The 22,568-nt window shown below is 56.3% G+C and overlaps 1 protein-coding gene across 3 annotated transcripts; it reads right to left on the reverse strand.

The window, feature by feature from the left end:
- Nucleotides 1-137: 137 nt before the first annotated feature.
- Nucleotides 138-18,059, reverse strand: GMEB2 (glucocorticoid modulatory element binding protein 2). Of its 3 annotated transcripts, none has more exons than XM_074888541.1 (10): nucleotides 17,952-18,059; nucleotides 14,936-15,109; nucleotides 9,673-9,770; nucleotides 8,762-8,889; nucleotides 7,284-7,387; nucleotides 5,011-5,168; nucleotides 3,684-3,755; nucleotides 2,993-3,130; nucleotides 2,344-2,466; nucleotides 138-2,080 (listed from the first exon to the last, which is right to left on the reverse strand). In XM_074888541.1, exons 2-10 carry the CDS (start codon nucleotides 15,064-15,066, stop codon nucleotides 1,434-1,436), a joined length of 1,599 nt encoding a protein of 532 aa, XP_074744642.1. In that variant the 5' UTR covers nucleotides 15,067-15,109; nucleotides 17,952-18,059; the 3' UTR covers nucleotides 138-1,433. The 3 variants fall into 3 exon arrangements, with proteins under 3 accessions (XP_074744642.1, XP_074744643.1, XP_074744644.1); XM_074888542.1 differs by lacking the exon at nucleotides 17,952-18,059 and adding an exon at nucleotides 16,482-17,133; XM_074888543.1 differs by lacking the exons at nucleotides 14,936-15,109; nucleotides 17,952-18,059 and having other exon boundaries at nucleotides 8,762-8,884.
- Between the last annotated feature and the right edge of the window lie 4,509 nt (nucleotides 18,060-22,568).

Raw genomic sequence — 22,568 nt, forward strand, 5'->3', positions numbered from 1 at the left:
GCATCTTTGCAGGCGAGCACAGAGTACACGCAAATATGCATTTCTATTTATTAAAAGCACGTTCCTGCCCCGACTCGGCCCCACTTTGCATCCCCAGCTGTCCCAACCAGACACAGAAACACAATAAACGAGCAGCGCTCTTTCAAAAAAATATTTATTAGCTCATTAAAGTGACCTGTCATTGCTGCTGCTGCCAGATCAAGTTTGTAGAAACCCCAACACTTCAAGCACCCGACTCCTTCCAGCCGGAGACAGCATGAACGTCGCCGCAGCCCCCCGGCACGTGCCCTAGAACAGGACCAGGTGGGATTCGCAGCGAGCTGAACGGTCGAAGGAGCACTGGGGGGGGTCGACCACCCCGTTACAGAACGGCTGCTCAAACCCGGCGGGGAGGGAACCGCAGCGCCCGGCTCCCATGGGATGAGGCGCCGAGAGAGACGCTGGGGACCAGGGACTGGCCCGATCCTGCGCCGGGGTCACACCCCGTTAGTAAGCACAAGCTCGTCGGCGCGCTGCTGTTCAGCTCATCTCTGCACGTTCAACACTACACCTCGGCCTCACGGCACGGCCTCCACAACCAAAGGGCTTTGCTCAAAAAAAAAACCCGCCGTTAACTTAAAAAAAAAAAAATCCCAAAGAATGGATTTTTTTCTTTTGGAGAAAACTAGAAACAGACCCTAAATCCTCAGAAGTTACAGCTCTTCCAGGCCCTCTGGGTTTCTCTCTGCCCTCTGTCCCCCAGCAGACCCGGGCAACCCGCTGCCACCTCCCTCACGAGAGCTCCCGCTTGTTTCTGCCACCCCAAGCCAGCGCCACACGCAGAAGCCAACCTCCCGGGGCTGAGCCGCCACACAGGGCACCCTCCTGGTTCCGATGGCTGCACACCACCCCCCCCCCCCCAACCCCCCCCACCCCTGGCATCTCCTCTCCCTCCCCAGAGCCCCTGGGGACTGGCAGCGGCCGGTTCCCCGACGCCTCCCCAGTCAGTTCACACCCGACCCTGGATCGGTGCCTGCTCAGCACTTCGCCTGCTTTTCCTTTTGCTCCCACCCTCTCCCTGCCCTGCGCCCCAGCTCCTGCCTGCTCCTGCCCGCTCCTCTAACGGACACTGCTCCAACTACGCCTGCAGACAAGGCAGGGCTGACGAGCTAGAACGGAATGAATATTCCAAGAGAATGGGGGAGGAGAGCTTTATATAAAAATAAGGTTTTTTTCCTTCTCTCCTCCAAACAGGGTAGAGCATTTTTGTCTTACTCTTCTCCTCCCTCCTTCCCTCTGACCTGAACCTCCTCGTGACCAACGTGAGCTGCTCTGAGTCCCGTTAACCCGTGTCCCTCGTTTACACCGCTCCTCGTCCCGCAGCGCAGCCAGAGAAAAGGCAGTTCCACCCAGAGCGGCACGGCCAGCGTCCCTCCAGGCAAGTCCCCTCCCTTTCACTTCTGCTCCGCCTCGTCGGCCACTGCTGTCACCTCGATGGCGGCGGTGGCATGCTCGTCCCCAGCGGTCTCGGTGGCACCGGACGGGACGGTCACGACCGTGCTCCCGCCGGGAGCCATTTGTGTCACGTTCTGGATGGTGGTGCCGAGTCCCGGCAGCGTCAGGAGCTGGAAGGGACTCACCACCTTCACCACGGTGCTGCCGTCCTGGACTGCTGCCGTGCTCAGCACCGTCAGGTTGGAAGCGTCCGGGTGAATCTCCACCGTCCCGGGGAAGGTGGAGCCGGCAGAGGCCAGCACCGTGTACCCTCCCAGCAGTGGGGAGGCTGGGGAGCTGGTGGCGGGAGGCTGCGACGGGCTCTTCCCCAGCACCGAGGGCGGGAGGGCCGAGACCACTTTGCCGAGAGGGAGGTTGGTAAGCTGGGAGACGGGCACGCCGGGGGTGACGGCGAGCTGTGCCGGCTGCGACAGGACTTGGGAGGTGATGGCAGCTGGGCCGGAGGTGGCCCTGGTCAGCCTGGGACGTTTTAGAGGCGCGGGGACGGAGACGGGCGTGAGGGTCATCAGGACGTTGTTGAGATGCTGCGATTTGTGCTTCAGCTCCTTCGCTCGCTTCCGGTGCTCATCACACTGCTGCTCCAGAGCTGGAGGGAGAAGAGCTGGGCTCAGCCCGGAGCCCCGGGACAACCATCCCGGGGACTGTGGCAACGCCAGGAGCAGCAGCAGCCAGTCCCACCGTGGCCGGTTTAGCGTGCGCCAGCTTTAGCACAAACCACAGCAGCAGCCGGTCCCACCTGGCCGGTTTAGCGTGCACCAGCTTTAGCACAAACCCCACGTTCTTACACAGAAAGAAAACGCGCCGGCAGCGATGGCCAGCGCCAGAGCAGCGGCGCATCCCGGGAAATACCTGCTAAATCCCGCGTGTACTGCTCCCTCGAGCGATCCATCTGACACTTGTGGCTGGCCAGGACCTTCTTGACCAGGTCCAGCATACCGAAGTTCTGAACAACGTTGTTGAGTAAAACGGCATCTTAAAAAGAAGACACAGATCTTTGAGGAAAGCAAAATTCCCCGTGCAAACTATTTAGGGTAAAAAGCCATACGAGAGTGAAAACGTCCAGCTGAGACAGCCAAAATCTGCAGGAGGGTAACACAAGAGGCTTGGGAAGAGGAGAAGACAGGAGAAGTCATGAGAAAGTGCAAGAGGTCACTAGTGGATAAACAGCACTCTCCTGCTTAGCAGGGGCGATAAGGAATCTGCTGGCAGAGTAGCTGGCTGCTGCATCGTTATTCCGATGGCCTAAATTCCACCTCAGCTCCCAAGCCAAGCGTTTGCCCAGACCCAGAGCCAGCAGACAGGAAGCTCCAGGCACAGGGAACTGGACAACTGGGGCCACCTGAAGCATCCCCGAGAGTCTGCCTGGGGAACAGACAGAAACAGGATCGAGTTTTGATGAATTATGTCCCTATAGAGCCATCTGGATATCCCTAAGGAGAAAATAGTCCCGAAGTCCCTCTCCTGAGATGCCTCTGAGTGCCCATGCCCAGGCTCTTACCACCGAGCTGCAGCGGGGGGTCCTGTGCTCGCTGCTGCAAGCCCTTCATGGTCTCCACCAACTCCTGGTGGAACTCGTGGATGACCTCTTCCAGGAGACCTGTGTCCTTCAGGCCTCGCCAGAAAGCAAAGGTGTCATCTGGAGAAAGAAAAAGCAAGGGAGAACCTCAAAATCTGCTCTGGGCTTCCCTCCTGGCCCCTACAAGGGTGAAGTCCTGCTGGGCTGTAGGTACTGGGTGCTGGGGCAAAGCCCAGCCGGCACGCGGACCTGAAGGAGGAGCAGCTGGAAAGGGACCCGCTCTCCCCATCCTCCCTCACACACAAACAGGACCCCGAGGCGACAGAAAAGCCCGTTGCTCAGAGCACACCAGAGGAGCAAGAATGATTTTATGACCCCTCTGATTATTTTTTTTTGTTTGTTTCCCCCCTAGAGCCACACCAAGCATTTGGCCTCCGCTTTGACACCTTAGTGCTTAGAAACAATTTCATCCCGAGCCGCTGCCGCAGTCAGACCGCACCCAGGCAGGATGTACCGCAGCGCTGCGCGCCAGTAAGCGGCAAACGAACGATCCCGCTGGAGGCTCCAGCAAGAAGGATCCTGCTCCTCATCCCCACTGTTTCCCCTCTTTCCCTACAGCTCCTCCACCCCCTGGCCCCACATGCGCCCAGCCCGGTGGGATCCCGAGCGGTACCTCCGATGCTGGTGCTCCAATCGCTGGTATCCTCGCACGTTTCTATGGTAATTGTAGCTGGGGATCCGTTCACTGCAACCAATAGCAAAAAAGAAAAGAAAAAAAAAAACAAACTCATTTTTCTCAGTATTTTTCACGGGCTGTTTCTCAAGGAAGCGGCTCCCTTGCTGCATTTCTGCGACTTCTCCTTTTTTTCTATTTGGATGCAGCTCTCAATGCTGCACGGAGAGAGATGTCCAAGCGGGTGCTGAGGCCGCACGCGGTTGCTGCGCCAGCATTACTTATTTTTCCACACTGGAGTGCAACACCCCGGGGATTACTTCTGCAACCCTTGCCCAAGAACACACGCCCAGGAGCAGCGTTTCCCTCCCGTTCCCCCCCTGTGTACACAACTATACCGCTTGGGGCAAAAGTCAAATAGATTTAGAGTCTGGTTTTTGGCAATTTTTTTTGCCTGGCTTAAGCTTGCAGGATTGGGATGTCTGGAGGGTTTCTAAAGCCTCGAAAGGGAGAGCATCCCCCTCGCTGTGCAGGGATGCAGTGGGGCTCCCTCCCTCCCTCCCTCCAGCTCTGTCAAATCTCTGCAGTTTTGTTACCATAGAAACAAACTTCTCCAGACTAAACCCCCCCAGTTCCCTCAGCCGCTCCCCATCAGACCTGTGCTCCAGACCCTGCACCAGCTCCGTTGCCCTTCTCTGGACACGCTCGAGTCATTCAATGGCCTTTTTGGAGTGAGGGGCCCAAAACTGAACCCACTCATCGAGGGGCGGCCTCACCAGTGCCAAGTCCAGGGGTCAGATCCCTTCCCTGTCCCTGCTGGCTGTGCTATTGCTGATACAAGCCAGGATATCATCAGCCTTCTTGGCCACCTGGGCACACTGCTGGCTCATTATCAATCAATCAATCAACCCACCCCCTCCAGGTCCCTCTCTGACTGGCAGCCCTCCAGCCACTCCTCCCCAGGCCTGTAGTCCTGCTGGGGGTTGTTGTGGCCCAGGTGCAGAACCCAGCATTTGGCCTTATCGAACGGTTGTTCTGCTTCAGCACAGTTTGGGGTAAGGCAGGAGGCCAGAAGGGCAGCTCTTTGGGTCACACAGCGTTACAGAGCAACTAGGTGAGTTACTGCATCTCCGCTGAGACGCTCTAACGACTCTGCCTCGCTCTGCTACGGGGAATCCTGCAACAGAGCAGGGTGAGAACACAGAGGGTGAAACAACCCACAAAGCCAAAAAGAGAGGCAAGTGTAAGGGGCGTGGGTCACGCGGCGTTCCTTGTGCTTTAGTGCTTCGAAGCCGCTGTTTGGGGCGCAAGGAATGGCTGGACGTACCATCCGCAGAAGCGGGAGTGAGAGGGATGTACTCCGTCGATGTCTGGCTGGTCAAAGACACTCTGGCTCCTGTCAGGTCAATTTTGGTGCTCCGGCAGGTGTTGGAACAGACCTTTGTGTGCTGGTAGAAATCCAGCTCTCCCGAGTCCATGATCTTCCTGAAAGACAGGAGCAAGCACAGGGACAGGCACGTTGGTGGGGGCAGAGAGCTCCCAGGCGCAGCTCCTGGCAGCCTTCACCCCCAAAGTTCTCCAAGGCCCAGGAAAAGCAAAAGCCAGGAGAGCAGACAGAGGCAACAGTCTGAATTTCCCTTGACAAGTCCATGTCCTGACCTTAGAGGCAGCATTAACTGAGAGTTAATTAAAATAGTATCCACAGCCTGCCACACGCACAAACCCACCAACCACGTGATACTCCAGTGGTGGTAAAGCCTTTCAGGAGGCCGGGATGGGGAGAAAAAAAGCCCACTGTGCTGTAGCTGCAGCAAAGGACTGGAGCAGATTCGGTTTCTGACCACTTCCCCACCACATCCTGCATCCTCCTGCAGGATGGAGGAGGGGGAGCGAGACTTCAGCCCTCTGAAAAGGTTCCTCTCCAAGTCCGACCCAGAGAGGATGAATTTCCTTAGCCTGAGAAAGTCCTTTTCTTCACCACTGGAGCACTCAACTTGCACTGAGAGGCTCAAGAGACAGATGAGCTTTTCCTAAGGATATATCCCTGTAAAACTAAACATACCTTGAGAAGTTTGCGACAAACCACCCTGCTCCCAGCAGATCTGCTGGCTACAAGCCTTCAGGGAAAACTAGAGCCCAAACATTGCCATAACGGCAGTGAAGCAGGGAGAGCTCTTCCCTGTCACCCTGGGCCACGCTCCCATGCAGCAGTTTTATCCCTGCCCTGTGATGCTGAACGGGGTCGTCCTCCTCCCTGGGATCTCCTGACTTGCTCTGAGGACATTCCCCGCCTTCATACGAGCCACACACACCTACCCCCAGTGTGCCCACATGTCTGTGGGGCTCCTCTCCCACTTCCTAACAGCCTGGCCTCCAAACAAGCGTGTTTCAGAGCTAGTCCTGCCTCTCTGAGCAGGCTCCTCTGCATGGGGGTCTGTAATTTTAGCTAGGAACCCTCGCCGGGACTGATGAACTCCTGGTTCGTTGAGGGAGGGAAGAAGGAAGGAGAAGAGAAGGTCCCAGTCTGGTCCCACCAGCACCTTCCCCCCCATGCCTGCCTGCAGCTTCCAGCAGAAGGGTTGGCTGAAGTCTCAGTTCAGGGTGAGACAGCAGGAAGTCTCTTCCTTCCCTTTTTGACTCTACACCTCAAAAAGAGATGAGGCACAACTCTATTTATAAACTAAAATAAGATCTTTCAGCATAAGCAAAGGAGGTTCCACCACTGGCATATGTGACCTTCCCAGTCTAAGTACATTCTCTCCAAAGCATCCCCAGACTTTGCTGGCCAACAACCACCTCAGCTTCCCAGGATTTGCTCTCACGGGTTGCTGGGTTTGCCTTCCTATATTTCTCAGGAAGTTTTTTTCCCTTGAAAGCCCTGCCATGTCAAAGCATAAGCCTATTATGCGAAATCTATGTGGAGCAAAAGCTGCTTAGAAGGAATATGGGAGACGCCTGCATTGGAGCAGAAGAACAGAGGCAAAGGCAACATCACCCTGTGAAAAGAGTACAAACCCACTGACAATTCCTGGGGAAAGAGGTGATGCTTTTTTATCCTGCCTACAGGCAGAGGCAGGCTTTAATTAAATCACAGTCTCAGGCTGGTGTTCAAGGCCATTGAAGAATTAAATTACTGTAGTTAAGATTACAGAAGAGTAACGCTTGCATAAATAAGCTTTAAATAAGTCTTTGGCAGGAAAAAAAAAAGTGATGTAAAGCTGACATGCTGCAATGGGAACATCAGCTGACTGACTGCCATTTGGTAGGTCGCACTGAGAACCCGTGGACACCACGGCCAGACCACCCGTGGCTGTTAAAACTCTCAGTGACCTTATGCCAGCTGGGAACTCGGTGTGGTTCAACTCCTAAATAGATGGAGGAAACCTTTCGTGCCCCAAATTATTCCCTAGGCACAAAGATAAAGCAAAGCCATTGGACAGAGCACGTGTGGGGCCAGGCTGTTATTAAGAGAAACGTTCAGTGGTGCATTTGCTCCCCCAGCAGCGAAACAACCATGCCAAAGGCTCTGTTCCACCCCGTTATCCCCCAGAAAGAAGTCGTCCCCGCTGTTGCTCCGCGGATACAAACGGAGAGACTAACCGGAGCATGATCCCGTTCATCCGGATCGCCCGCTTCCAATCCTTCAGGGTCGACTTGCCCGCCAAGTGGACAAACTCTTTGGGGCTAATTAAGTGATCGTCAAACTGCAAAAGGCAGAAGTGCAACATCAGTGTGACAAGCCATAAAACAAGGCAAGCGTGCCCCAGGAGCGTGATTCTGCAGCAGAGCCAGGCTGCCTGCATGGCATTTCCCAGTGCCCAGCAGTGAAGCAGATGGCTCACACACACTTCCCCACCTTAGAGAGCACTGTCTGAGTTAAAAAAATTAAAGCCAAATATTGCTTTCACGGACGGTTAGTTAACAGCGGCTCAAAGCCAAGGGTTTGGGGGTTTGTGCAGCACTGAGGAGTTTGCTAAACGCCCAGGCAGGACGGTTGGGAAAAAACCCTGTAACTTCTGTTAATAATATTTTGCACCAGTGAGCTGCTCGTGCTCCCACCAGCTCACGAGAGCCAGCACTGCCGGTGACATTTAGGTGCAGGGGCACGCTACGCCCCGCGCAAGCGAGGGAAGGAGAAGCCCATTTGGTCTTTGACCTCCTGATACTGAGCCCGTCGATACCAGGGAAACCTCTGGCCTCTCACAGCACACACCCACTTCTCCCGAAAACCAGCTTGAGGGAGTTGGCGCCCAGCGTGTCAGCAGGCAGCTCTCCCTCTTCTTTTATTGCCCTACACACCCAGCTCTGCCTGAACCCATGTGCTGACCTAAAAGCAACCCGTAGAATCAGGCAGTCCTCTACAGAGCTGCTTTACGGCCCATCTCCAGAATGATTTCCCAAGTCCAGGCTCTTTTCAACACCCATGTTGACCAACATAGAGCTCACTCACCATTACTGCACGAGAAAGCGCTTCTCTGAACAAGTACGTGGGCTTTGGTGCAAAGAAAGGGCTGATTTTAGGCAGCAGCAGCAGCATTATCTGCAGCAGTACCTGTCCTCTGCCTCGGGGATGGGAAAGACCATCTCTCCTATGAAGGGCAAGGAGAGCCCTCTTGCCACAGAGCCCAGAGGAGACACTCCTCAGCGGGGTATTTTAGTCCATGTACAAATGCCAGCGATGGCTTACGACAGCATCACTCACAGGATGTTCCTGAATTCAGGCAAATTTCAACCGTGAGTTATCCAGGACACAGTAGAAGCTCTTCAGTGGGTCCCCTACCAATGAACTCCAGCAAATTCTCAACTTTCCCACTGAGCAGACACTGGAAGTGCCCAAATTTCTCAAACTCTCCAACAACGCAGTTAAATTGAGGCAGCATCTCTCCAGCCAGGACTGCTCAACCTGGCTGAGAAGTATCATGTACCACAGCACCAACACAACTTCCTCCTTTCCCACCACGATGTGGTTCTGATGCAAAGCAGCTTACCAAAACTCATCTGAACCAGGACAAGCCAGGTGAGCCTGCAATGTGGGCATGCGATGGCACGAGTCCGGCGTTGGGGCCCTTCATTCTCACCTGCACACACTTCACGTTGATCCCGGGGCACACAAACTTTCTCCAGATGAGGTTGGCTTTGCTGTCCCCGCAGGTGATGGGGTAGACAATCTCTGCCTCCAAACTGTCCTCATCTTCAGCCATCTTCACTTCTCACAGGGAACAGAGGAAGGGACAGATTAAAAAGAAACATGAGTCACAGCCCCTGATCCACCACCCCGAGGCACACACACACGGTGATAAAGCACTTTTGAAGCTTAGGATTTAAAAAACAAAACAAGTAGATGGTGCATGGTGGGGTGTGTTGGGGTTTGTGGCCACCGCTCACTTGCGCTTTGCCACTAAAGCACCCAACCACCCAAATTTCTTGGGCAAAACAGCACTGGCAGATTTATACCGATCCAGTGGCAGCTGATGCATGACATCTGAGCAGTGGCCAGGGCTAAAAAAATTCAATTCTTGATAAAAATGAAAGGAACGATGTTGTTTGGGTAATTATAAAGACACCTTTGGTTTTAGAGTAAAACTGTTTTTAAGTCCCCTCCAGCCCAACTGGCCACAGTCTTTGCTCACTACATTCACTTTTACTTGTAAGCAAAGTCAGCAAGTTTGCTGCAAAACCAACATTCCCATCACAAGATGGAAGGGCAGGAGCCAGCGATGGCCAGACACAGGGTCTCATCCTGCACCAGGAGAGGGCAGCAGCAGCCCAGCCAAGCTCCCTTCCCTCCTCACCCAGCCCCGGCAGCTCGCTGGGCTCCCCTGGATGCTGGGTACCGCCGGGAGAGCACGCCAGTACCCCCGGGCCAGCCAGCAGCTCTGCACTGCAGCGCCCGGGCCCTCTCGGCCAGCACCAGCGCAGGATTGGGCCACGCTGGGGTGGTGGAACTGGCACAGCTCAACCGAGGGGCTTCGGCATGGGCTGGACCTACCTAGGACGGCTTCCTTCAGGTGCGTGGAGGCTGTGAAGGCGGCAGCAGCCGCCGCAGCTGCATTTTCAGTCTCCAGCGTGTCTTCGTTTATGTCACCGCTGGGAAGAGAGTCGAAGAGGCAGAGTTAAGCCACCATGCATGTGCCACCCCCCACACCCGATGCCTCACGGAGACATTCCTCCAAAAGTCACTCGGACTATATTTTCCCACAAGAGCTAGAGGTCGGCTCTGGTTTCGAGAGGCTCAGCTCCATTTTTCTGCATGGAGATGAAGAGCCCCACAGCAGGCAGGCAGGCAGGCTCGCTGCCAGCAGCCCAGCCAGCTCTGCCTCGTGTCCCTTTTAATCCCAGCCCCATGGAGCTGCCTCCGGCGCAGCCTGTGCTGGGAGGTGGCGTGGAGGGATGCTGTCAGCACGGCCCCTTGCTCAGAAGTTGCTGCCAGCCTCTGGCAGCTTCGCTTGAGATTTCCCCAGGAAAAACATGTGTGAAACATGCTGCCGCTGTCTGGGCGATGGACTGGCTGAAGCCCCTGGTACGTGTCTTATGAGGAGCGGCTGAGGGAACTGGGGGGGTTTAGTCTGGAGAAGAGGGGGCTGAGGGGAGACCTCATGGCCCTCTACAACTCCCTGAAAGGAGGGTGCAGAGAGGGGGGATGAGTCTCTTGAACCCAGGAACAAGCGCCAAGACAAGAGGGAATGGCCTCAAGCTGCGCCAGGGCAGGGTCAGACTGGCTCTTAGGAAGGATTTCTTTGCAGAAGGGGTTGTTGGGCGTTGGAATGGGCTGCCCAGGGCAGGGGGGGAGTCCCCATCCCTGGAGGGGTTGAAGAGTCAGGTTGACCCAGCGCTGAGGGATACTGGTGGAGTTGGGAATGGTCAGGGTGAGGTTCATAGTTGGACTGGAGGAGCTTCAGGGGCTTTTCCAACTGAGATGATTCTGTGCGGGATGCTCCCAAGCAGCAGGACCTCAAGGAGACACAAATACACTATAAAGGAGTTTGACAAACCCTAACAGTGGATCCATGAGCAGAGATGACATAACGTGAGCTACAGACCCTCTCAATCCAATCTCTGAGCCTCTTACAGCACGATATACCCGTGACGTTAACCAAGAGCTGGCTATCCAACTGCTTTCATCCTCTCCACCCTGGAGATCTCCAGCTTCTCGTGGTGCTGCCCTGATGGAGACCCACAGCTGGTCCTGCACCGCACCCTCACTGTCGGCCCGTTCCAGCTCTCACCACGGCGTACAGAGCCCCAGGCCCCTCTAAGGAGCTTCGGTGCATGCTCAGACAGGGAAGGCGTTTAGGGCCATGATCAAGGACACGCTCCTCGCCCCCTTGGCTGGGAGGGAGGACGCCCGCGCTGGTGCCCTTTGGGATCCTGGCCAGCTCTCAGCATGGACCATTCCTAATGGGTTTTAAGATGTGTGTTTGGTTTTGTTATTGAAGATGTCTAATCACTGCAGCAAGCTTGTCCTGCAGGGACGGGGAGGGAAAACAATTAACTTTTCACATACTTCAGCATATAAACTTCCCAAGAAAGACTGTAAGGAAAAAATAAACCTGAAATCTACCCCAGTTTGGTACCATGGGAGAATTAAAAGAATGGTCCTAGTGACTCACTGGCAACCACATTTCCCACCCGCAGTGCCACAGGGACAAGCAAATTCAAGAGCAACTGGTTTTTCCATCCTGGCCTCCTAACACACAGCTCCGGGGTGGAACTGCAGCTTCAAAGCATCCCCCTCCCCTTGGCAGCTGCAGGGCAGGGACCTGGTGGGGAGCAGCAGGAGATAAGGGAACCGGTGTGGGCAGCTGCTCAGCCTCGCCGGGGAGTAACACGGGAGATGCTGCTTCAGAGAAGAGCTGAGGGCAGCCCCAGCTGCGGAAGAAAGGCACCGTGGGACGTCACGCTGCCTCTGCCCCTTGCAGAGACCAACCACCCAGACCCCTGGGAGGGAAAAAGGTGGCGGATAACACAAAAGGACTCGAAAAGGCAAACTCAGAGCTAACGTGCTTGCACACAGGTGAATGTTACAGAAGTGGCAGTTTGACACGAGAAAAATGGAAGAATTGTAACCTGGTTTTTCTTCATCACGTTGCTGCTTTCTTGCATTTATCCAGATGTATTTGGAGAAAAGCCAGCAATGCCGCTTCCGCAGGGCACCAGGGCTGCAGGAGGCAGCGGCCACCTCCGACGTGCAAAGCCCAGCACTCCACAGCCCTGACTGACCTGCCTCCGCCCGCCACCAGATTAAAAACCTCCACTGACTTCTCTAGAAAAAACACCCCAGCAGAAAGTCAGCACCTGAAACAGGGCTTCCTCCAGGACTCCATTGCATTCACACCGCTCCAAAAAATGACCGAAAGGCACAATTGGACTGGGAGAAATAACCCACAGCTTAAACCCCATCCTCCAGAGAAAAACCAACCAACTTCAACAGCTTCTATGAAAAAGGCAACTAAAGTCTGTGTCTGCCACGGAGATGTAACGGGGCAGGGGGAAGAAAAAAAGCACAAAAAAAGGTGAATTTCTCCACACTGCTTCCCCCATCCTATTGCAGAGGAACAGACTGAGGCAGATGTAGAAAAAAACTCAAACACCTTCCAAGCCCCAGCGGTGCATCCCAGCAAGCCGGTCCTGCCTTCGCCGGTTGCCATGACGAAGCTGGGGGAGGATGGCTCTCATCTTCCTCCCCGGGAGGATCCATAAACCAGATGGGAGGAAAAGAAGAAAGCGCATGCTGACAAAGCAGCGGGCTTGCGTCTCCCTTCTGCTCTGCTCCTGCCTCGCCTGGAAACTTGAGCGAGAAAAAAAGTCTCCACCAGAAACCTGCGCTGGGGACGCTGATCAAAAACACAAGCACCTCACCAGAGCATCAAGCACCGATCCCTTCCAACCGCAGATGAAAGAGGAAAGCTTCTTGCTGATTATTCCTATTTTCCCATTTCCCTCTGCCTTTTCCAATCTTAAAACCACATGAACTAAGCTCTTAACCATTGGTTGTGTACATTTTTTTAAATAGCAACATCATACCCAGAGGAGCACTAGAAAGAGGCACCAACCCCCAAGCTGAGTTTGGTTTCTAAGTGCCGCCTAAGACAAGCTGAAAGCCCACGTCCCGTCTGAGCGGTGACCGAGGAATCCCAGCCCGGGCTTGCAGCTGCTTTCCTGACGCCAGCTGGGTCTGCAAAGGGAAAACAGAGGAAAGGGAAAAACAGAGGGAGAGGGAGAGGGAAAAACAGAGGGAGAGGGAGCCAGTGCCACTACGGCGTCTCCTCAGGAGAAGCAGAGCCCAGCGGAGGCAACTGCCCAAGGCTACGGAGAGACCATGGGTGGCTCGTGCTGCCACCAGCCCCACGGCCCTGCCCGGCGAGGGGAGTCCGAGCAGGGAGTCAGGTGGGTTTTGCTCCACGAAGTTGAGATCCACATCCTTCCCAATACCCGTTGCCATCCCAGAGCATGGGGGGAGCGAGGACCCTGCCCACCGGCCCTTCTCCAGAGAGCAGCATGGAAAAACCCCGAGGAATCTCACAATGCCTGCTAAGATACGCTCCGCTCATAGCTGCAACTAAATAAAAATCCTCCTCTCTCCACTGTATAGAGCTGACCTGCTCCTGACCATCCAGGGGACACTGGGAGGGTGAGAAAAGGTTTCTGAAGAAAAACGGGAGGGGAAATAAGAGTGAAAGGAAACCACACTGATTGAGCCAGCCTCTGCCATGATCCATGTTCCCAGACAACGCTGTGCTGCTGCACGTGGGTCTGCAAAGGCTCGGAGCCACATTAAAAACCAGAAACCGTTCTGCATTCAAGAGCTGCCACATCCCAAGTTTCACATCTGGCTGCTTCTCCAGAGAGGGAGCCAAGGAAGTCACCATGGGCCAGAGAGCGAGAGGAGCGGAGCCTTTCTTCCCTTCTTTTGGGAATGGAAAAGGCTCTCGGAAGCGCTCACGGACCCGGGATGCGGAGGAGCAGGGCAGCTCCCGCCCATGGCATCCCCGCTGCCCAGCTCTCACCCCCTTCCACTGCCACCGGGAGAGGAGAGGACGACGCCGGGTCACACCAAGGCAGCACCTCGCTGCTGCCGGGCCCTGCCTGCCCCTGCCAGGAGAGAACACGTTTTATATCAGTTACAGCAGAACGAGGGGAAGACACCTGCGCTGTAACATAAGAGCTGTCCCCTGACACAGAAACAGCAGGATGGTACTTGAGGAAAGGAGATAAATGTGTTTTGTGGAGAGCAATAAACAGCCACTTGCTACCTACTTATTTCAAGTGCAGGAACTTCTGGATCAAACATGCCCGGATCCAGCTCTGGGTGTGAACTTGGATTTTCTGCCCACCGAAAGAGCAAAGCACTAAAATGTCTCTGGGCACCGTCCTGTGAAAGACTGTAGAGAAATAAAGCAACGAGCCCATCGCTACACGGGTGAAGGTACCAGCCAGGCACTTTGGCCTTGGAAACAAAGACCTGACCGACCTGCAGCTGAACAGACCAGACCTGACCCAACAGCAGTCCCAAAATCCCAACCAGAAAGGCAGAAATTGGGCAAAGCAGCAACACTTTAAAAATTCCCCTCTGTTTTTGGTTTTTTTTTTTTTGAGGAGTGCCACCCCACCCAACACATCACGCAAGGCCGCGGGGTTTCAAGGCCACCTCCCTCACTCCTATTGCCAGCAGTGGCGGTTCCTGCAGAGCTCTGCCGAAAACCACGGCACCAAACCCGCCTTGGGGAGGGGAGCTCTGCCGCACCGCGCTGCGGACGGACGCTCACCCCTCGGAGGTAGGCAGCTTAGTGAGGCAATCATGAAATAAATAGCAGAAAAACATTGATTTAGCTACTGGTGCCCTGTTCTGACCGGATTTGTGCCCATTCCAACATCGACATCACTCAGAAAAGATATTTTGGTTTGGTGGCTTTTTTTCTTCTTTTCTCCAAAACAAATTGCTGCACTGCTTTTTATTCTGGGTTAACACCAGCTTAAAACCACCAGTGGGAACTCCACTTTAACAGAAACAGAGCAGAGCCTGCTCTGCTCTGTAAGCTTGGAGCCACAGAGCCCACAGCCCTGGGTATGGTCCCAGGGGTGTCAGCGAGGACCTAACGAGGAACTGGAGATTGCCCCGACGTAGCTGAGGTCCCCGCTGTGATGGCGGAGCAAGATGTAGATGATTAAAACCACCCAGCTCAGCTGACTACGACCACGGTTGGGAGGTTTTCCAGCACGTCACCTCAGCGTGCACCGACCCCACCTCTTACCCGTGCTGGGACAGGTTGGTGGTGACCAGCACCGTCTTCACCTCCTCCACGCCGGCTCCATCCACCGCGCCGTCGGGTGTAGTCACCACCACCACCTCCTCCATGTGAACGCTGACGTCCGGAGTCGCCATGGCCAGGCAGGAGCGGGCAGCAACAGGGAGGAGAGCCCTCGGTCTGTGGAGAAACGAGGGGAAGCCCCACGTGAAAAACTCTCCCTGCTAAAATGGGTCACGGGGAGACCATCGGCGCGTTGGGAGCAAGGGGGCTGCAGGGAATCTGTGCTCCTACGGAGAGGGGGATTAGCAAATCGCCAACCGCTCCAGAAACAAGGGGAGGGATGAAGGGAGGTTCGTAACCCAACACACGCTCCGCAGGCTGGGCGAGGGTGATGGGCACGGGAAGGGGCAAGAGGTGGGAAGGGACTGGGGCACGGGTGGCGAGGGCAGAGCGTGGGAGCAGGTGGGAAGCAAAAAAACGGTCCTGGCATTCACAAAAAACTCTGTGAAGCTACTCAGTTTGCAGGTGCGCTTCCAAATGTATTTCAAACTATCTCAAAAGGATTTCACGCTGCTGGAGGAGCTCAGCACCGTCTCCTCCGCTGCAGGAACTCTCCCCTCCTCCAAAGTCACACCCCAAAAAATGAAATTAAAAAAGCACTTCAAGCCAGCAGAAACGAAGTGACATCTGAAAACTATTTCAAAGCGTGTGTTTCTAATAAATCAGCAATAGATTTAGGACAGCACTTAAAACCGACTTCAGTGCCCATCCCTGCAAAGCCAGTATTTCACATGCAAGAAGAAACCTGGGAAAAAAAACCCAAAATCTAGTGAAGTAAAGGCACAAGGAGCCGTGCATCTTTATGCTCTCACAGATGCAGTACATCCCCGGCTGCTCCAGGCTCCACACCCGGAGCACAACCCAACTCATGGGGGAAAGTCTGGGTCCCCCAGGGACACCATCGCCCTCCTTCCCTGCCAGCTCGCGCCCCAGAGAGTTTAGGTAACTCTAGAATTAAAAGCAGTTTTAAGTCATTTAAGCAATAGGAGAAGTCAAAAAGGGAAATAAATATCCTTTACCAACGCTATACGTGCATGCATAAACATCCTTCAAACACCCCTGTTACCGTTAACGTTACAAGGAGAGCGCAATAAAATGTGTGTACGCTGTTTAGAGCCACAAAAAAAAAAATTTGTTTACAAATCAGCTTCTGAGGAGATCTGCAGCCCTGTCCCGTGAGCGAAGCACGCCTGATTTCCCCCTAACGCCCCAGCAGCGCTCACCCGCGCACCAACACCCTGGTTTTGAGAAGCCCGGGACTACACAACGTCTCCCCTCGCACCGGCGCAGCCGACACGGGGGTAAAGGCAGATTTGGGGGAGCGCTCGCCACGGGGAGCTCCTGGGGAGCCCTTTGGAGCTGCTGGGCTCCCCCCACCTTCCCGGGGCCACCACCGGAGCCGTGCGCTGACCCGACGTGTCTGAGCTGGCGTCACCACGTGACTCAGGCCCTGCAAAAACACCCGCGTGGACCCCGTGAGGTGACCTACCCCCTCCACGGGGTTCACCCAAGCCGAGGGTGCTGGGTCCCCCTGAAACAGCCCAGCACGAAGCCACCAAGAGAAGCGCTTCGGGTTTTGCAGCAGCGAGGAACAAGGCGAGGGTGGGCGGCCAGACCGAGGGCAAGAGAAACCAGAGGGTTTGCTAAAAAATAGCATTTTAGCGACTGCAGAAGCGGGGCAGGCCCACGCCTGCTCCCCACTTCCTGTCCCCCCTCGTTCCTGCAGCGGGACGGCAGCTCCCCCCGGGTGCTGTGCGTTCAGCTGAACTAGTACAATTTTTTTGTTGTTGCCCTATGCCTATGTTTTCATTTTGGGGTAAAAACTTGCAGCATTAGCGTCACCCATGACGGCCTCCGCGCCGGGGCCCGGTTTTGGGGTGCTCTGAACATCCTGCCCAGCTCCCACCAGGGCTGGCTGAGGGAAGGCTCAGCACCAGGTACCTCTGGGCAGGAACTAGCGCGCGATGGAGGAAAACTGGGCTGAAAACACAAATAATGAACAGCGGTGGGGTGTGGGGGGGCGGCTGGAGCGACACAGGGAGCACCCCAGCTCTTCCAGGGCTGGGTGCACCCATGTGCGTCCACCCGTGCACCCCGGATGGCACCAAGCAAGCTCCAGGAAAAATCTGGGGTGAGGTGAGACAAAATTTTTTTTAAAAGGAAGAAGACAAAAAAAAAAAGCACTGCACCACTCAGAGGAAGGAGATTTTTGGGGTGCCTGGCAGTGGAGGGGGTAGAAGCAAGCAAGGGGGGTGCACGGGGGGGGGGAACGCACCCAGGGAGGGTGCGGGGGGGTGTGCAAACACGGGGGTGCCTGGGGTGGGCCGCAGAAAAGGGGGTGCACAGGGAGGGGGCTTCAGCAAGGGTGCGGGGGGGGGGGCACAGCACGGGGGGGGGTTGTCAGAGGGTGCGGAGAGAGGCGACTAAACGGGGGGGGCAGGGAGAGGGGGTGCACGGGGGGGGTCGTGGCTGCGCAAACGGGGGGAGGCTTGTACGGGGGGGTGCAGAGAGTGGGGTGCACGGGGGGGGGAGGCTGCCCGGAAAAGGGGTGCATGGGGGGGGGTTCGGCTCCCGGCGCTCCTCGTGGCGCCGCGCGGGCGGGCAGGGGGTGCCCCCCCCACCCTGCGGCGGGGCTGGCGCGCGCGTTCCCGCCGGCGGCGCCGGGCGCGAGGCCGGCGGGAGGGGAAGGGGGGGGGAAGGGGGGGGGGGGGCGCGCTCACGCTGGCAGCGCCGGGCGTGCGGGAGGGAGGAGGAGGAGGAGGAGGAGGAGGAGGAGGAGGAGGAGGAAGGAGGAGGAGGGGGGGGGGGAAGGGGGGGGGCGCGGGGCGGCGGGCGGGCGGCCGGGCGCTGCCGCCGTCTCCTGCCGCTGCCGTAACGTCCTGACGCTCCGCAGGGACCCGCCGGCCGGACGGCGCGTACGGAGGCCCCGCGGCGGATGACGCCGGGGCCCGGCTCTTACCTCAGGCCGGGGCCCGCGCTGCCCCGCTCCGGCTCCAGCGGCGGCCCGCTCGGCTGGGCGGGCGGTGGAGGGTGCGGGGAGGGAAGGGAGGCAGGAGGGTGGTGGTTGGGGGGGGGGGGGGGGGGGGGGGGGGGTTGTGTGTGAGGGGGGGAGCGGGGCTCCGCCGCGCGCGGCTCTCGGCGGCCCCCCCCCCCCCCGCGCAAGGCGCAAGGCCGGGCCCGGCACCCGGGACTTATTTCGCGGGGGCGCGCGCGGCCCGAGCTGGTGTGAAATAGCGACCGGGGCGGCGCGAGGCGCATGCGCGCGGACTGGGGGGTGGCCACGGGCAACGCGGCGGGCACCGGCGGGACTCGGGTGCTGCGGCGACAGTCGCCCCCGTGGGGGATCCCCTGGGCCCTGCGTGTTTCCCCGTCCCCCCGCCAGGGCCCTGCGTGCCCCCGGTGTCTCCTCCGTGCGTCTGTGTCTGTGTCCGTCCGTCCGTCCCCGGGGTCCTCCGTGACCCCCCCACGAGGTTCAGCATGTCCCCCGTGTGTGTGTGTGTGTCCCACAGGGCCCTGTGTGCTCCCCATATCTCCTCCATGCCCCTCGTGCCTCCTGTCTGTCCCCCCGTCTGGGCCCTGCGTGCCCCCCATGCCTCTTGCATGCTCCCCTCTGGGGTCCTGCGTGCCCCCCGTGTCTCCTGTGTCCCCGTCACCCCCCCCCCCCCCCGGGGTCCCGCATGCCCCCCTGTCTCCTGCGTGCCCCCCCCCCCCCCGAGTTCCTGCATGTCCCCTGCACCTCCTGCATGTGTATGCCCCCCCCCAGGGCCTTGAATGCCCCCCGTGTCTCCTCCATGTCCCCCCTGTCTCCTGCCTGCCCCCCCCCTCCAGCTCCCCCCATGCATTCCTTCCAGGGCTGGTGGCATGCTGCCAGCTGTCTGTAACCCCCCCCCCATTCACCCCCCCTCACATACACCCAGCGTCTGTGTGCCCCCCGCACCCCCAAACGTGCCCAGGGCTCCCACATACCCCCCAGGTCACAGCCTATGTATGTACCTTGGTGTGTGTGCCCCCCCTGCCCCCCAGGCGCAGTGTGGGGGGGCCGGGTGTGTATTTCTTCCCTCCCTCCCTCCCCGGGGGTGTATGTGCTGTTTGGGGGTGCAGAGCAGCGCTGGTGGGGAGCTTTGGGTACCAGCCTTTGCCAGTACCCGCCCATACCAGCCCCTGCAGCATTTCGGGGTGTCCCGCACCCCGCCTGGGGGGGGGTTGTGGTGGGTGGCCAGGCCGTGCGGGTTCAGAGGAGGCGTCAAGGTGGCACCGGTGACCCTCCAGCCTCTCCCGAGGGAGAGCTGCCGGCGTCCCTTTGCCAATTCTCTCACGTTTATGGTACACGCTGCAGCCCCGGCGCTGCTTTGCCTCCGATTCGAAAGGCCCAATAAAAACTAGAGATAAAGAAGTTCTCCGAGGCCTCTTTTTACTGTCCTTATCAGCGACGAATTATAACGGAGAGATAGAAAAGTGTGTTTTGCAGCTGGAAGAGAAAGTAGCCGTGTCCGCGCGGTGTTTCAGTTCAGCAGCGGTTTTTTCACGCCGCTCTGCAGCGTTGGGGGTGGGTCGTGTCTGACTTAATGTTACTGGTAAGTCATGATCTGACTTAAATTAACTAGTTAGAGGGTGACCACGCTTGGTCTTTCTAAGAAATCTTGAATTTTGTGGCACCGAGGTGCTGTGCCTATTTTCCTGTGGCAAATGCAGGGGGTCACTGAACTACATCCACTTTTTTTAAGAGCCCGTGTTGGTGGTCTAGAGCAAACCTCAGACAAAAAGCGAGCGGTGCTGTGTTTGCCATGAGGTCGTAATCTCTAAAATCCCTCTGCCCAAGAGGTCTGCGGGCTGTCCCCGAGCTTTGCAAAGCTCCAGTGCAAAGGCCCTTCAGCGACAGAGAAGTGCCGTCGTCCCTGGAAAGTGGGGGGGGGCTCCACTGTTCTGTGGGGGGGCTCTGCTGTTCGATCCGGGGTCTGCGATTTCCTGCCCGTGGCAGAGCCCGGGAGCCGCCCCCCAAACTGCTGCACCCAAGATGTGCTGCTGCATCTCAGCGCTAAATAGCGTGCTGCGGGTTTCCCCCAGCCACCTCGAATTCTCACAGGTTTTGGTGTCATTTCTGCCGTTTCTGGGCTTACCCTGCAAGCTGTGCCCGGGCGGGTTGGGGGTTTGAAAGGCGTGCAGTGATTTTTCGGGGAGGACTTTTCCCACGATCTTACCGCATCGAGCTTTTTCTGCGAGTGGGGGTGGTTAACACGTTCTGAAAAAGGAAGAGCCAGACCAGAGGCCTGTGAATCTCTTTTTGAAACACTGAATCTCTTTTCTGAAACCCTCGATGTGTTTTAATTCTGTCGGCTTTTCGCAGCTACTTGGCGAGTGGCTTTTTCTGCCTTGCGCTGGGTGTGGCTGGCCCGTTTGGTCTGGTTAGCAGTCTTTTCTACATTAATTTCTAATGAACCTGTCTGATGGATTTGTAGTGGTTTATTTAATGCTTATTTTTCCAAAGGCTCTTCCTTTTCTTTTTCCGTCCTCCCCATCCAAACCAACCCTGCCCAATAACCAGCTGCCAGCTCTTTTGCTTTCCAGTTTACCCAAGCTAATACTCGTTAAAGTGATATTTCACAAGGAATTGTATTTCTTTTCCTTCTCCAAGATAACCAACGGTCACCAGCCATGTTCGTTCACCCTCTAGACATGGTGACGCCCTTTTCCGTGGAAGCCTGTCTGTATTTCTACCAACGTCTCTGTCAGCGGCTCCTCGGGGACCTGCCCTGGCAGCTGTGTCCTTGGGACCTAAGTGGGGCTGGACGAGGCAGATAAAAGGCCCCTCTGCCACCAGAACTGGCTCCCTCCGGCGCCCAATGGCATAAGAAGGTGGCAAACCCACAGCGACGCTGCCCTGCTCCAGTTTTCCCAGCAGCCTGTGGCCTCTTGGAAAGCAAAACCTTGTTTTTGCCATCACACCCCAGGCAACGGGAACCTCCCTGGGCTCCTCCCCAGAATTTCCCTCCTGGCACTTTATCTGCTCACTGCCTCACCGTCTTTATCAGCTCTTTACCGGCTGCCAGGCTCCTGTCAGCCCTAATGCCAGTGAGGTTGCTGAGAAGGGATGGCCTGTTTTCTTTCAAACCTTTAGCAAATCACCCTGCAAAATTTTTTTTTTTTTTTTTGCCTGCCCAGGTGTGTTTTTGCATTTACCTTGCCAGAGCCGCTGTTCTCTTCCCCTCGCTCAGACACGGCTCGAGCACTTTGTAGGGATCCTTCCAAGAGTTACTTAGATATTTTGCTTTCTTGGCCTGCTTTTGATCTTTGAAGCAGCATTTTGGTGCGTGCTACAATCTAGTCCAAAACATCAGTATCGTGTCTTTAAGCCCCCTCGGTGCTGCCTGCAAGTGCTCGGCCCTGCAGGGCTTCAGGTGTGGGCAGAGGCTCGAGGGCAGTGGGAGCCTCTGCGTCGCCTCCTGCTCCTCCCGTCCCCCCTCTCCCCAGCACATCCCCATTCCTCTGTGGTTTTCTCCTTCAGATCACAAGAGGATGAAGGATCTGACTTAAATTAACTAGTTAGAGGGTGACCACGCTTGGACTTTCTAAGAAATCTTGAATTTTGTGGCACCGAGGTGCTGTGCCTATTTTCCTGCAGCAAATGCAGGGGCTCACTGAACTACATCCACTTTTTTTAAGAGCCCGGGTCAGTGGTCTAGAGCAAACCTCAGACAAAAAGCGAGCGGTGCTGTGTTTGCCGTGAGGTCGTTATCTCTAAAATCAGGAAGGTCCCGCTGCAAAAATAGAATTCCTGTTTGTGCGTCCCCGCGCACACATGGGAAGAGCATCGGGCAGAGGCTGCTCGGCCGCCGCCGTGACCCCGCTGCGGTGATGGCCCCAGTGCTGGCCGCCCCCCTCGGTTGGAAGAGCTGCCCTGGGAATTAAAATTTCCCACCTCCTGGGCTGAGCTTCTCAGACACCAAGGTGGGGGGATCCTTTCCACAGCAGCTGGGGAAGCGGCCAGGCACCTTCCCCTCAGGTGTCCTCATGGAGCACAAAGTTCCGTGTTTTCAGTTGCAGCTTTTTGGACATTTTTGTGTATCTGGCCCCAGGGATGTGATTCGGAGCGTTGGCCGTGCAAGGTCTCCTGGGTTAGGGGCCCCTCTCCTTGGGAACCCCGGCCCTGCTCCCCAGGGGGGAAGGCTGGATCATTTCTCAGGAAAAGCTCGTTAAGCAAGCGCTGGATTTCTTACAAAAAAGAAGCTCACGTATTTTCCAGAACTGGATTTATGGTATTTGTAATTGTCTTTTATCTTTTTCAACCTTCTTCTGTAAAGACTTGGCATACCCTCACCTTTCCAGCCCCAAGGGATGTCAGCAGCACCCTCATTCAAGCATTTTATTATTTTTTTCCTCTGAGAATGGTGATAAACTGTGGGTGTCTGCGTCTTTTATGTTGGGTGCAAAGTGCTCATTTAGCCTACAGATGCTTAAAGTCTATTTTGTTAAATCTTTAGGTCAATTTTCTGTTTAATGCATTTTATTAGTATTCTCACAATACAAAGAGAAGCCTCAGAACTAAACCGATCCATTTATGGAGAGAGACGGACACATA

The sequence above is a fragment of the Strix uralensis genome, chromosome 18, assembly GCF_047716275.1.
Source record: "Strix uralensis isolate ZFMK-TIS-50842 chromosome 18, bStrUra1, whole genome shotgun sequence".
NCBI lineage: Eukaryota > Metazoa > Chordata > Aves > Strigiformes > Strigidae > Strix > Strix uralensis.